This window comes from Porites lutea, chromosome 10 (genome assembly GCF_958299795.1).
Source record: "Porites lutea chromosome 10, jaPorLute2.1, whole genome shotgun sequence".
Classification (NCBI taxonomy): Eukaryota; Metazoa; Cnidaria; class Anthozoa; order Scleractinia; family Poritidae; genus Porites; species Porites lutea.
This window is the reverse complement of record NC_133210.1, coordinates 30,960,483-30,973,198: the sequence shown is the minus strand read 5'-3', so window position 1 is coordinate 30,973,198 and position 12,716 is coordinate 30,960,483. Positions and strand designations below refer to the sequence as shown.

General features: G+C 38.3%; 1 protein-coding gene and 1 long non-coding RNA gene across 7 annotated transcripts in view; both read left to right on the top strand.

Moving 5' to 3' along the window:
- Positions 1-3,392: 3,392 nt before the first annotated feature.
- Positions 3,393-5,222, top strand: LOC140950990 (uncharacterized). 5 transcript variants are annotated; one of them, XR_012167228.1, is made up of 6 exons: positions 3,393-3,670; positions 3,744-3,964; positions 4,254-4,698; positions 4,797-4,925; positions 5,018-5,086; positions 5,208-5,222. It is a non-coding gene; the product is annotated as an uncharacterized lncRNA (long non-coding RNA). The 5 variants fall into 5 exon arrangements; XR_012167227.1 differs by lacking the exon at positions 5,208-5,222 and having other exon boundaries at positions 3,395-3,670; positions 5,018-5,105; XR_012167230.1 differs by lacking the exon at positions 4,797-4,925 and having other exon boundaries at positions 3,396-3,670.
- Positions 5,223-5,906: 684 nt separating this feature from the next.
- Positions 5,907-12,716, top strand: part of LOC140950989 (uncharacterized) — a 7,088-nt gene continuing 278 nt past the window's right edge. Inside the window, exons 1-14 of one of the 2 annotated variants that reach the window (XM_073400208.1) lie at positions 5,907-6,199; positions 6,292-6,414; positions 6,498-6,572; positions 7,179-7,912; positions 8,001-8,117; positions 8,198-8,269; positions 8,549-9,049; positions 9,142-9,273; positions 9,653-9,715; positions 9,962-10,370; positions 10,464-10,595; positions 11,006-11,886; positions 11,959-12,060; positions 12,433-12,484. In XM_073400208.1, coding sequence (XP_073256309.1) covers positions 6,085-6,199; positions 6,292-6,414; positions 6,498-6,556 — 297 coding nt within the window. In that variant the 5' untranslated portion in view covers positions 5,907-6,084 and the 3' untranslated portion in view covers positions 6,557-6,572; positions 7,179-7,912; positions 8,001-8,117; ... (7 more) ...; positions 11,959-12,060; positions 12,433-12,484. Of the gene's footprint in view, positions 6,200-6,291; positions 6,415-6,497; positions 6,573-7,178; positions 7,913-8,000; positions 8,118-8,197; positions 8,270-8,548; positions 9,050-9,141; positions 9,274-9,652; positions 9,716-9,961; positions 10,371-10,463; positions 10,596-11,005; positions 11,887-11,958; positions 12,061-12,432; positions 12,485-12,716 lie in introns of those variants that run through there. The other variant, XM_073400207.1, reaches the window with a different exon arrangement.

Here is a 12,716-nt window from a genome sequence, read left to right as displayed (position 1 = left end):
TTCTACACTCTCGGAGCCGTCATCTGTTAAACAAAGAGGTAATGTTAGCACTGCATGGCGAGTTGAGAAGCCACACAAGCAGCTAGTCTTTGTAAAACGAACCATGACCTGGCTCCGGAGGTTCAAATGCTGTTGGTCCTGTAAGCGTACAGGCAGACGCTAAGGCAACCTTTTTTAGTTGCGTCTCCAGATTCTTTCCGTCAGTAGATTCAGCCATATTACTTAGGAAAGCAGAGATGTGCACTGTAGCGTAATACTGGCGAACATTAAATTCCAAAAGCAACGTGGGAGAGCAGATAATGTGAATAATACTTGAAAACAGCCTGAAGGGATGCCCCCATTGAAGTGTGTTTTGACAAGCATATGCATATCAACCAATCAGCCTCCAGCAGACCAGGACAGTGTGTCAACGTTACAGACAGCTTGTCTGCGGTAACTTTAGTTTGTATTTATTCACCCAGCCCAACATCGAATTTTATGCAGATGGCAGCCACTGCACGCAAAGTATAGTCTCGAACAGTTCGAATATTATGGACACCTCTGAAGCCCAAACGTTGATTTTTTAGCGCCTTGTCTCAACTCAACGATCGATCAGGTGAGCCGTTATGAAGGACAGAAATGACCATATAAGGTAATATTTCTCCTGTGGCGTGCTAAACAACAAAAGACTTGCTTTGCAAGCGCATTCCGTGTAAAAGATGATAACCTTAGCACTTTCGATTCTTAACCATCCACAACCTTTTAATTGTTAAACAAAATTAAAACTACTTTCTAAGCACATACTTTATCATTGACATAACAAACAACACAAACCGCAGATGCTTTATAAAAATGTTTTCTCTGACGAAAACAAAAGAAGCCTTATCCATTGAAAAGTTTTCAAGGTGAGGCGACACGCTGCCGATTTGAGCGAAATGTCCACTTGACATCTTGGGGTGACAGGTATATGTGAGGAGAATCTAAGTTTTGATAATTTCAGAGCAAAATTAACTGCTTTGAAGCTATTTCAAAGACTTTGATACACACAAATTTGCTTCGTAGTGTGTCAGAGGCTTAAATGATAGAAGGAAAGAACAAGGACATGAAAATCGACCAAAATGAATTTGCGTGCAGTAGAGTATTGTCGGTGTACTTTGATCATGAAGGCGCAGTAAAGGAAATGTTCTGACACGTTAATCTGTTTCGAGTAGCTCACGCGAGGATATTTCTCGCGAGAATCAAAGAAGCAAATTGAGAAATTATCTATAAAGATCCTGGCTTGGTCTTCTTTAACAAGGAGATTAAGGTATGGTGGGTTTAGTTCACGTTGTGTGTTTAGAGTTACTGAGATATAGCTGCTATATTAATTCGTATTGTGAGGCTCAAAAAAGGAGTAGCAAGATATAACTAAGGCATGGCTTTTGATATTGTACAGGCTGACTATAGGGTTAGAGTTTTGGGAGGAAATACTACATAAAACCTCAAATAAAAACAAATGAGCAGTAATTTCTCATGGTACTGTTTATTATGATCTTCTATGTAGTTCCTAATTTTAGGTGTATACATAAAATCCTAAAGTGTGACCATTCAAATGAGAGTTTCTGAGCAGTACTTTCCTGTGGTACTGTTTATTATGCTGTACAAGCCGGTTCTAACTTTTGAGTCTGTGGATGAAATCCTTAAGTGTGACCATTTCAATGAAAGCTACTAAGCGGTAGTTTCCTGTCAAGCTGTTTACTATGCTGTACAAGGTGGTTCTTACTTTTGAGTCTGTGGATGAAGACCAGTCAAATGAAAGCTACTGCGCAGTATTTTCCTATGGTACTGTTTATTAAACTGTACAAGACAGTTTTACATTTAGCTCTAAAAGGCTAGCCGACCGAGGAAGAATGTATTAGTCTGTTGTTTGCTGCAATTTTTTTCTTTTTGAAATCGACCTTTGCAACGACGAGAACGTGTAATTCAAGTATAGAGCAAACTAACGAATTCTGTTACTAGTAAGAAATAAAAGATTTGGCTTATCACTTTGAACGCTCAATGAACTTCGCCAGAGGTCAATTTAATAAAACTTTTACAAGTGTAGCCATTGTTTTAGAGCCTGAAAACAACAGTTACAATTGTAAATTACCCTTAAAAAATTTAAATTACCCCATGGAATACACAGTTGTAGTGACACACAATGTTTAAGCTGAGAAACAGTTATATGTACTAGACTAGAATTTGCCCTGGAGTCAGTTGCAATGTGGTAAACTTGTCACATCACAACACGACCACAAACAGCTCTAACAAACCTGAGACAGAGATAATATAGTCAATATAATCTGATTACTGACACCAACTTCAGGAGTAAAAGACGCAATGAAGTCTTCAAGAACGATGTGTCACGAAATATGGTCACATCAGAAAATACTGCATTGTTATTGCAAGCACACCACTAAGAAACTGCTCCATCATTCCTGTTTAATCCCAATCGAATCCAGAACATGTTTTCTATCTAAGCTATATCACGCACAGACCAAGGTTATAACCATAAATTTCGACTTCAATATCCCCTTAGGAAAAAATACTCTAACATAAGTGTAAAAATACAGAGATATACCAGAAAACATATATTTAACGCTTCGCTGCAAAGTATGTGAAATACAGGGTGGCAAAGCTGTGTAGAAAAACTGCTACTGTAAACAATTCTCTGGTGAAACCAAGTGCTGGCTTTGAAGGGCACCATACTACTCATCTTAAAACGATTGCGACGTTCAAAAGTAGTTTCATAACAACAAAAATTTGAACACGGGCACATTCCAAAAAAAAAAAAAAATCGGATATGGTAAACAGACTAACTTTACAATAACAGGAAACAAACTGAAGATACAAGGATTTCATAAGGAGAGGGCAGTTTTACAGAGGGTAATACAATATCGTATTCTTGACGTGTGTTGAATTAGATACGGACTTCAAATCATGCACAGCAAATGCAAGGATAGTGATGAACTATACTCGCAGTTTCTGAAATAAATGCTTAAACTCGCCTTGCGATCTAGGCGAAAAGATGCACAGCAATTTATTCACTTCTCCTCCACAACTATTATTCTTTTTACTTATCATTATTATTTACTCTGAGTTACAATTATTATCCAGCAGCATGTATTTTTTGGTAACTAACATAAACAGTACTTCTAGCATTGAACAGGTTAACTAACAAAAATGGGCGTACACTTGTACAAACCTCAAGCAATGCTGTCATCTAGCTGGCGATCTTAAAAATTTGCTTGCTTGCACTTTTTTCGCTGCGCAACCAAGGCAACGGAAGACATCATTTCTTAATATCTTCGGCGGGAATGCGCCTGAAATCACCGGACTTTCCCTATTCTTAGAGCTGCTATTGGTCAAATTTCTCGTGTTAATATTTAAGACTGTCGAAAATAGAAAATTTTGTTGTTGGCATAGTTTGATTGGTCAGCTTTCGTACAATAATTCGGGAGGGAATAAAACGCCGCACACGAAGCGGTGTTATTGCGTTTTTTTGCGCAGAGAAAGGGAGTATCAATTTAGTATCAACGCTTATTTTTTGGAAACTTCACTATGGCACAGCCACCTGACCCTTACGGCGGAAATCTTTATGAAATTCTTAAGATATGGGTTCCGACCCATGGTGTTATAAACGTTTATCGAAAGCCTGGTCGTGTGGGCGGAGGTAGGAACAAATTAAGCTGCGTGTAGAAAGTAAGCAGGAACGATGGTTCTAACCCGACTATTCCTTTTCACAGAGTACCATGTCGATAACGGATTTTTACTGAAAGATCCCGTTTCTTCATACGGCATAGAAACGTTGCGAATTCTGGCCTCCCATGGAAGTGTCATTAAAATAACAAGAGATGGTAGCCTTCCAAAAGTTCAGAATAAGTATACAATCACTCCTCCCGAACTAGCCGTGGACGCATCCACAGTGAACGTCAAGGATTGGTGAATGAGCGTAGAAAGACTGAAGGTAAGTGACGTTTTTACACCATAATCTGCGAGTGTCCGGCAAGGGAAAAATTTAACATCAATTCCGCGAGAGCTGTAGCTTCCTTCAAGATTCTATTAAGTTTTAGCTTCCTTTCAAGCATATACTTCTGCGTCGGCCTGTTGACACGTTGTCTTGCTGTAAAACTGTGTTTAGGGTAACTTCCCAAGTGAAGTCAAAGAATCTTCATGTACTGTCAGTCCCAAATAAGCCAAGTATTTTAGGTCTCAATGCTTCTCTTTTCAGTGTCTTATTTGCATTTCTTTTTCAGAATTTCAAGTCCTCGGCGTTAGGCAAGAGGAGAGAAGAAATTGTGTGTTTGTGCTGAATGTTATGTCGCTGTATATGTCTCAGTAGAAATAAAGTTTCATATGTCTTGTCAAACAAGGAGTTTTGGTTGAGTTTTTGCTTGTAGAAGTCGGTCTACCGAAGGACGAGAACTTGTCTCCATTATCCAACATTGCATGATAAATATAGCATATGACGAAATGCGATCTAATTGAGTTTGCGCAAAGGAGGTCTACGCAATTCTTTTACGACGCACAAGCTATTTGCGCCAAGTGTTAAGAACGTATCGATCAAAATATTTGAAAAGCGAGGAAATATGTCAGGACATGAAGTATACGAGGCAAGTCAAAACGACTACATTGAAGTAGTAAACATAGGGGAAGACAATAGCGATTCAGAAGTTACCATTTTCTATCGACCGAACAAAGGTTTGCATTTAGTACAATATTCCACCTTAGAATATCACCTCGCGACAGAAATTTTGTATACGCGATCTTATACCGTGTATTTCTGGTTGCATTGCTAGGGTTTAAAATTGTCAACGCCTATTTAGTAAGTGAAAAACAAAGAACAAGACATGGAAGGGACTATACCATGTTGAATATTGTTTCTAGCAAAGCAAATCGATTTGTGGTTCGCCGGTACGACGATGGAGGTATATGCAGTTACTCAGACCGCTTACATTACGGATTTTTTTAACGCATTTTTGAAAATGACATAAATATCTCAAAAAATCTTAATATTTAGAGTACTATCTGGAGAACGATGACGGATTTTGGATGACTGAAGATCAAGTCAACCTGAATTAATATCAAGGTGGATACAGATATATATTTTTGCATGGACCTTTCATTTTGAAACGAACAATGTTGCAAAACAAAGAAAATTTACAACACTCATGAGATCTAATAACACGAGTTTCGTTTCTTTTTATCAGATAGCCGGCGCAATTGAACTAGAAGACTACCGTGACAAGTTGCAATACCTAGCACGGCAGTGCTAATTACCTGTACACTCTAATTAGAACAATAAAGAGAAATTCGTGACCACGTTGTTGTGTCTAAGAACAATCGAGCTTTTGCCTTAAACGCGGGAAATACTTTACGTAATTGCTTGATAATACAACAACTTTTATCCCGGAACAACTACATTGTTCGTAAAAAAGCGTGAAATATATTAGCGTCTGATTTTCACACTCGCAAATATTGAGCTGCCCAGGGAAAAATTATGATGAAATATGATCAAAATGTGGATTCTCCTATTACGCTGTTTAATTGCATTTCGTAGATAAGCTTAGTCTGCTGTTGACAAATGTTGTGATAAGAAAAAATTACGGAACGCGACACCCCAAATCTCCTTTAGGGCAAATGGTGCTGAATGCAGCAACCTATGGATTCAGTGAATGAAGCACAAACCATTTTGCGCTTGAATGAAACAACACAGTGCTACGTGCGTGTGCAAGACTGCGCGTAAGTTATTCACAAAAATATGCATACATTAGCCATTGCGCACGTCGCTTTTCCCATCTTTTCGCATTTTAAATACATAACATTTCAAAATAACAAGCTAGCCGCGTTTGACCAACCTCACTATTTTTCTTGATAAAAGCGCAGCTGTAAGGACTTAACATATCGGGCTGAAAATATGCGTCAGACGGCATGCATTGTTTAGACCAAATCTACATTTCTTGCCGTAAATTTTACGCCTACTTACGCGCGCGTGCGCGGGAAAACGCGCGAGAGTAATGCTATCTACTCGTAAGCAAAGTTCAAGTCCCTTCAGTGAATACAAAACGGATTGATCGACAAAGCAGCATGAGCGGAAGGGAGCCCGAAGATCCATCTGGTCCATACTTTGAAATTATTAAGGTTGGAAGGCATTGGCACTGGTTTCCAGATGTCACAATCTACTACGTATCTCAAACCAGAAGTAAGTGCGTAGATGTTATTCTGAACGCTTTTCAGCTTTTCCACTAGATCTATCTCACTCTAATCAACTTCTGGTTGTGTCAATTGTCTTAGAGTTTAAGATTAAAGGAGGCTGCAAAGTAAGGGAAGATTCGTTGCAGAATTACCGCGATATAACCGTCGTAATGAACAGGGACGAAAATCACATTTTTCAAATCAGACGCCAAAAAGGAGGAGGTAAATAATGCGCTTTGAAGTAAAAAGTTTCTATCTACACTAGCAAACTGTTCCCCATTTAAGTTGCATATTTTGTGTTTTAGTATACTCAATGAACACTGATGGATACTGGTTAACTGAACCCAAGACATTTAGAGTATGATTGAGGGCAAAGTAAGGTAATTTGACTAGTTAAATTCCTTGAAAAATTCAGTAATGATATACTGAAGTTCCTGTTTTGCATGTTTGGTTCACTGAGTAGTTTTACCACTACTGCAGCATTTCATTGGTTCTTTAGTACATGTCAAGGACGACAGTGTAGCTGCGCTATTCTTCACAAGTTAAGCCATACTGAAAATTTGCAATGAAAAATTCGTATGGTCAGCTAACTCAAACGTGTGTAAATTCGCTGGTGATTGGCTTGTTCATTAGAAGTTGGAGAGAAGGAGCAGTTTCTGCAAAAAGAATAAAGAGCTGTGGAAAAATTTAGAGTCTTGGTACCTCTCGTTAATTGGCCTGGCGAGGTTTCTAGTCACATGGAACCCCTAACAAAGATTTACACGGTACCCACTTGGAGTAGAACTGATTATTAAAATACTTATCCCAAATAATCTATCATTGTTGAATAAAGCGATAAATTATCTTCAATTGTAATAATTGAAATACAGCTGTATGTGGCTTCATATAGCCGAAAAGCTAAAAATAACACGTATTAATTTGATTGATAGGTATCAAGTGTAACAATTAGTCTGCTCATCAAAACTAATCTTTTGTTCTTATTGTAGGTCATGAGCATGAAACAACCACAAGGGTTTAGCATGTCCGTCTAAAAAAATGTCGACAGTAGGAATTTATATTAGCAATCGATCTGATTTCTATACACTGTTAACATCTTTTTATTCGACTTTGGTTTAAAATTAAAAAAATGTGAGGTGCAAACTGCGTCTCTCTGACTAATATAGACGAAGTACACGTTTCTTTTGTAACGTTGTCGCACAATCTCAGGGCTAAGAATTTGTCACCTTACAAAACGTACAGACTATGCACGTGTACAAGCGTCATGGGATATTTGTGGCGAGGGTATGAAAATCACATCACAGGGGCAAAATCCGTCCCAAGGACAACACAGTTTATTCACTGAATAGAGTTAATGAAAGAAATAATGTATGACATTGAATTCTGTCGTTAATGACTGATTTCTGCGAACGTACTCAGCCAAGCAAAAATTCTTAGGTCATTTGGAAAAAAGATAATCCTGCCATGCGCATGCTAATCACGTGACCGCATAAATATCTATGAACAATAAAGGCATTTGGCGCTTAAATTTAATTTTGAGAATGAAATGAACATTCCGTCACAGACAAAAGTTTCCACGCTAAACAACCGTCAAAACTGAAGATGTCGAGGGGCCATCAAAATCCAGAACCAATGGACGATTATTGCGAAATTGTACAATTAGGAAGACGAGGTGTTCGTCGCTGCGATGTTACAGTATTCTACAAGTCTGTAGGACGAGGAGGTAAATAAAGCGTTTTCTACCTTTGTTTGACCAAAACAGGGAATTGCGTATGTTGTAAAGATGTCCAATGCCTTGCTTTGTTTGATAGAATTTGACGTAGACGGAGGAACAATTTTCTTGGAACAAAAACGTTCAGGAAATCGACTATTGACCATTGTGTCCAAGAATGGGGATACAATTGAACTCACTCGAGAGAGGAGAGGAGGTAAATAATACTGTTTATTTCCCTTAGTTGTTGAGATCAAGTGCAAATGAATGACTAAAAACTTAAAATTTTTCTCCAAGAATACCACATACATACTGACGGATTTTGGATCACAGAACCGGAGATTGTTTGGGTAGACAACTAAACACAAGGTACGAAATTGACATTGCAGTTCACAAGAATTAAGCCGTATTTCATCGCGTAATACGCGGAATACTACAGACGTTGTGACGCAGCCATTTCTCCGATGTGTGTAACGTCGCGGAAGAGAAGATACTTGTGCGCGCCCTCTTTACAATATATACTATTAAGCTAGGACGTCAGCATGAAAAAAGAATGTAGCTCAAACGTGCAAAAAAGTAAGATGCAGTGTCACAGAACTGAAATATCTTGACTTAAACTAATGTAATTGCAATTGTCCTTTTATTCAGTTCCAGACGTTTTGAAGAGGAGCCTTAACCTTCGATTCTCCATTTAATTTTTAGTGGACAAAGCGTAGTTGAATGTATCTGTTCTTAGTTCGTGGAAATTAATCAAAATAAATGGTTTTTAATGTTAAGAAAGGAAGCCGTGGATTATTTTCTGCCCCACGCAAGCATAAATTAACCTGCGCTACAAATAACGATCTTTACTATTACGTAAACGCGCACCTTACTTCAAGCAAACGCGCGTGGGTGTCAAAAATAAAAAACGGAAAACAATGTAAAAAACCTCTCACGTGATAATGACGTCAACGGTACAAAACATGCGCTAAAGCTATGGCCCAAACAATCTTATTAGAAGAGAAACTACTTTCTAAGCAAAAAAGGCGAACAAAATGGGAGATGGATACAACCCAAATGAGCCAGAACACGCAAAATACTGCGAGGTAATCCAAATAGGAATCGACGATGACACAGCAGAGGTCACGATATTTTACACTCCAGAAAGAGGTCAGTTCCATTTCATCTTTTCGTCTGGTTTTATTCCGACTACTGCGAAATGAACTAGCCATTAACAAATCGAGTTCTTTACACATTTTCAGAATTTCAAGTCTCGAACGGATATGTCGCTGAAAGTAAAGACGAGACTAACAACGGAAGACAGTATCGAAGACTTAAGCTTGTTACATCCAAGGCGAACGTTCTTGAGATCAGAAGATATAAAGATAATGGAGGTAGCGTCCGTACTCACAATCAACGCAGTAAAGTCTACTCAGTAAATTTTCTCTGAGAAGACATAATAAACTCAAAAGATATAACCGCCTTGTTTTGCAAAATAAACCAGAGGAACACAATGCTCAGTAGCTTTTGTTTGAGCGGTCGCAAATTAGGTTTTCATCCATAGACTCAAAAGTTAGAACCACCTTGTACAGCATGATGAAAAGTACCATAGGAAAATATTGCTCAGTAGCTCTCGTTTCAGTGGTGAAATTATAGGACTTCGTGTACATACCGAAATTTGGATAAGACACTGAGGGAGTTTTAAATTCACTTTTGCAATTGATATTCAAATACATCTACAACAAACTCTTCTTTCCTTTCCTTATATTAAAGAATACTTCGTTGATGCACGAGGAAAAAACTTTAACTTTGATGGGAGAAGGGTAAAAGTCTAAGGTAAGCAGCTTTGCCCTGTTTGCACTTCTCCTCTGTACTTACAATCCTCTACGGTTCTATTCTACCTGACTTGTTCCGGTCAGTTATTATCCAAACAATTTGCTGTATATACAGACGGAAGAATATACGCGCGCCGTGATTAAGTCTCGTCGCACTAAAAGGTCTGCTTCCCCTAAATAAATTCCCCGGCTTGTCGTCATTTCGATCTATTTTTACCTCAACTTCATTTCTGTCATTCCTTTCCAGATTCTAAAGTCTTCGAAGTAGGCCGGAAGGGATGAAAAACATGCTTTCAATGTGTGTTTAATAAGACGTAGTGGTTATAGCCTAGAAAATAAAGTTTGAATATTTTAACAATCAATGGTGGTAGTGTGCTTCCTTAACCAGACCCGCTGATTTGAATGCTAAAATCCTCAGCTTCAATGAGCGACCCAGCGGCTCAAACGCATGACGACATATTGCCTAGGTGATTTGCTATTCAATTGTTAGCAACTTTAAAACCGTGCCAAAACGCTAACGTCGCGATCACAGTTGTGCGGAGCAATGGCGGGACACGGGAATGACGAACCAAATCAATATGATTACGTCGACGTCGTGAACATAGGGGCAGACGATGAGGAGTGAGAAGTAACAATTTTTTATCGACCGCACAAAGGTTTGAATTTCCACTGTTCTAAGATTAAATGATTCAAAATCATGAGTGTTTAATGCCTGCTCTTATACCTCGTGCTTCTGGTTAAATCGTTAGGACTTAAGTTGCCCAACGCCTATTTGGTAAGCAAAAAAGAAAGAAAGGCACATGGAAGGCAATATACAAAGATGGAGATCGTTTCTAAGAACGCAAATCGATTCGTGGTTCGCAGATACCGCGACGATGGAGGTTCGTACATGGAAGAGATTAGAACCCATCATTTTATTTATTCGAACTGACGGTAACAGCGACGGTGTCAATTTTGTTTAGATTTGCCAATTATTCGCACAGGAACATTTCTTCCAAATGACAAAATCACCGGTTCGTGACGAACAAATGCCTGTCTCTTCATCGACATAATTCAGTTAAAGTGGTAAACAACAGATATAAAATATAAAAAGCTCACAAGCTGAAGGGCATTCAATCCCTCTTCGCTTTTGTCCACTCATGCCTTTTTTGTACTTGCATGTTATTTTAATACTCCTTCAATGTCTGAAACGCTATTTTTATTGATTATCCTCACTGCGAACTTGCTAAAATGCATTACCTAGCTCCTTAAACAAAACTCTGTTTCAAATTTATTATACCTTCTTCCCTAGATTTCTATTTGGAGGATAGTGACGGATTTTGGATGGAACAAGAACGTGTCGATCTCGACTAGATTCAGGTGGATATTTGAAAATACGCGTTTACAAGTATTCACCGCTACAAAAAACTCACAGAAGATAACAGGATGACATAACTTGGAGTTCGAATTAAAATGATCCACGCACACTGAATCACTTATGTTTAGACTTATCTCACACCTTCTTGACAACTGAATCATAGTGCAATCTACGCCCTCTTCGCCAAGTGCGCATAAACATTTACTGCAATAAGCCTGTAAACCTATAATTTGTAATGTAACACAAGCTCTGTTGTTTCTTGTTTACCTGACAGGAACTTGCCTACATGTATGCCAACTTAAAATTGCATAGAAGAAAAAACAAAGTTATATCTGTTCGGATGCAATAAAAGCAAAGTTCAACTTTTTCTCTGCGTGTCTTCTTTTCTTAACTTAAAACGAACTATGTTGATGAACTATCGATCAGCGATCAAATTCATATGGGACAACAATTCATTGTTATGTCGATGACGCGCAGACAAGTGCAACCAAGATATCAGGATATGATCAAACTAAAATTTCTCCTTAGCTGTTACTCACACCCACTGAATTCCAATGACTTCCTGTATTTTCCCCGAAAGGAAAATAAGACTTAATTTTAGCTAAGCGAAGCAATATTCGTGAACGGAGATAACGGCGATATCTTAGGTTTACCTCGAAGTGCACAGAAAATTTTGTCATCATACCTATATTTTAATCGACCTAAGTAAAAAGAGATGGAGAATCCAGAGCCTGATGTCCCTTCAGAGGAAATTGTAGATGTTGGCACAAGGTGTCACAAAAGAGCTATCACGATAAGATACACACATACAAGAGGTTAGTTTTTTTAAGCAGTTTTGCTTTCCAGAGAGCATTTTAAGGTTTTAAATTCAGCTTAGTCTTGTTTAGTTATCCAAGTGGATGACGGAGACCTAGTAAAGAAATCTGTGAGGATGACAGTCAGGTCTAACAAGGACAAGACTTACACCATCACTCGTCATCAAGGAGGAGGTAGATAAAAATTCAAAGCTTTGGACCTTTGCTTTAGCCTAGGTTTCAATTAAAAACTACATGTAATCCGCACAGAAAAAAACGTCTGTTAAGCTAACGCCTGACCATAAAACATAATTCTACCTATGAGGTCAAAATCCACAAGTAGGCATAAAAAAAATAGCAAAGGCCGACACGATAAACTATGACGGATAAGACTTCACATCGTTTGTAACAATGCAGGATTTAATCTTCAAAAGGTGCATTACACAACACATGCATGGAGGAGTTATTCCATGAATTTTCACCACCACAATTTTTCAGATTTCTAACAAGCATTCAATATCATGATCTCAAATAAATGATATAACGAGTAAAACAATATTTTTACAGTGTATAAAGCAAATTCTTGGTTCACGTGGGTAAAACGCCGACAATGAATGAGGTAAGACAATTGAAATACAGTAAATGGTGCATGAATGAATTTCCTGTATACCCACTCGCCTGTTATATCTAACCAGCGAGTCTCGTACTTTTTATGACATTGCTCTTGTTGAACTCTTGTCTGCTGTGCCCACTACCATCCACACAGCTATGGCAGTTCGCGAACGATTGAAGCGAGCAATTAACCCAAACAATGTCTACAAGGTATCTGTCATGCTTTGTGCACTAGTACA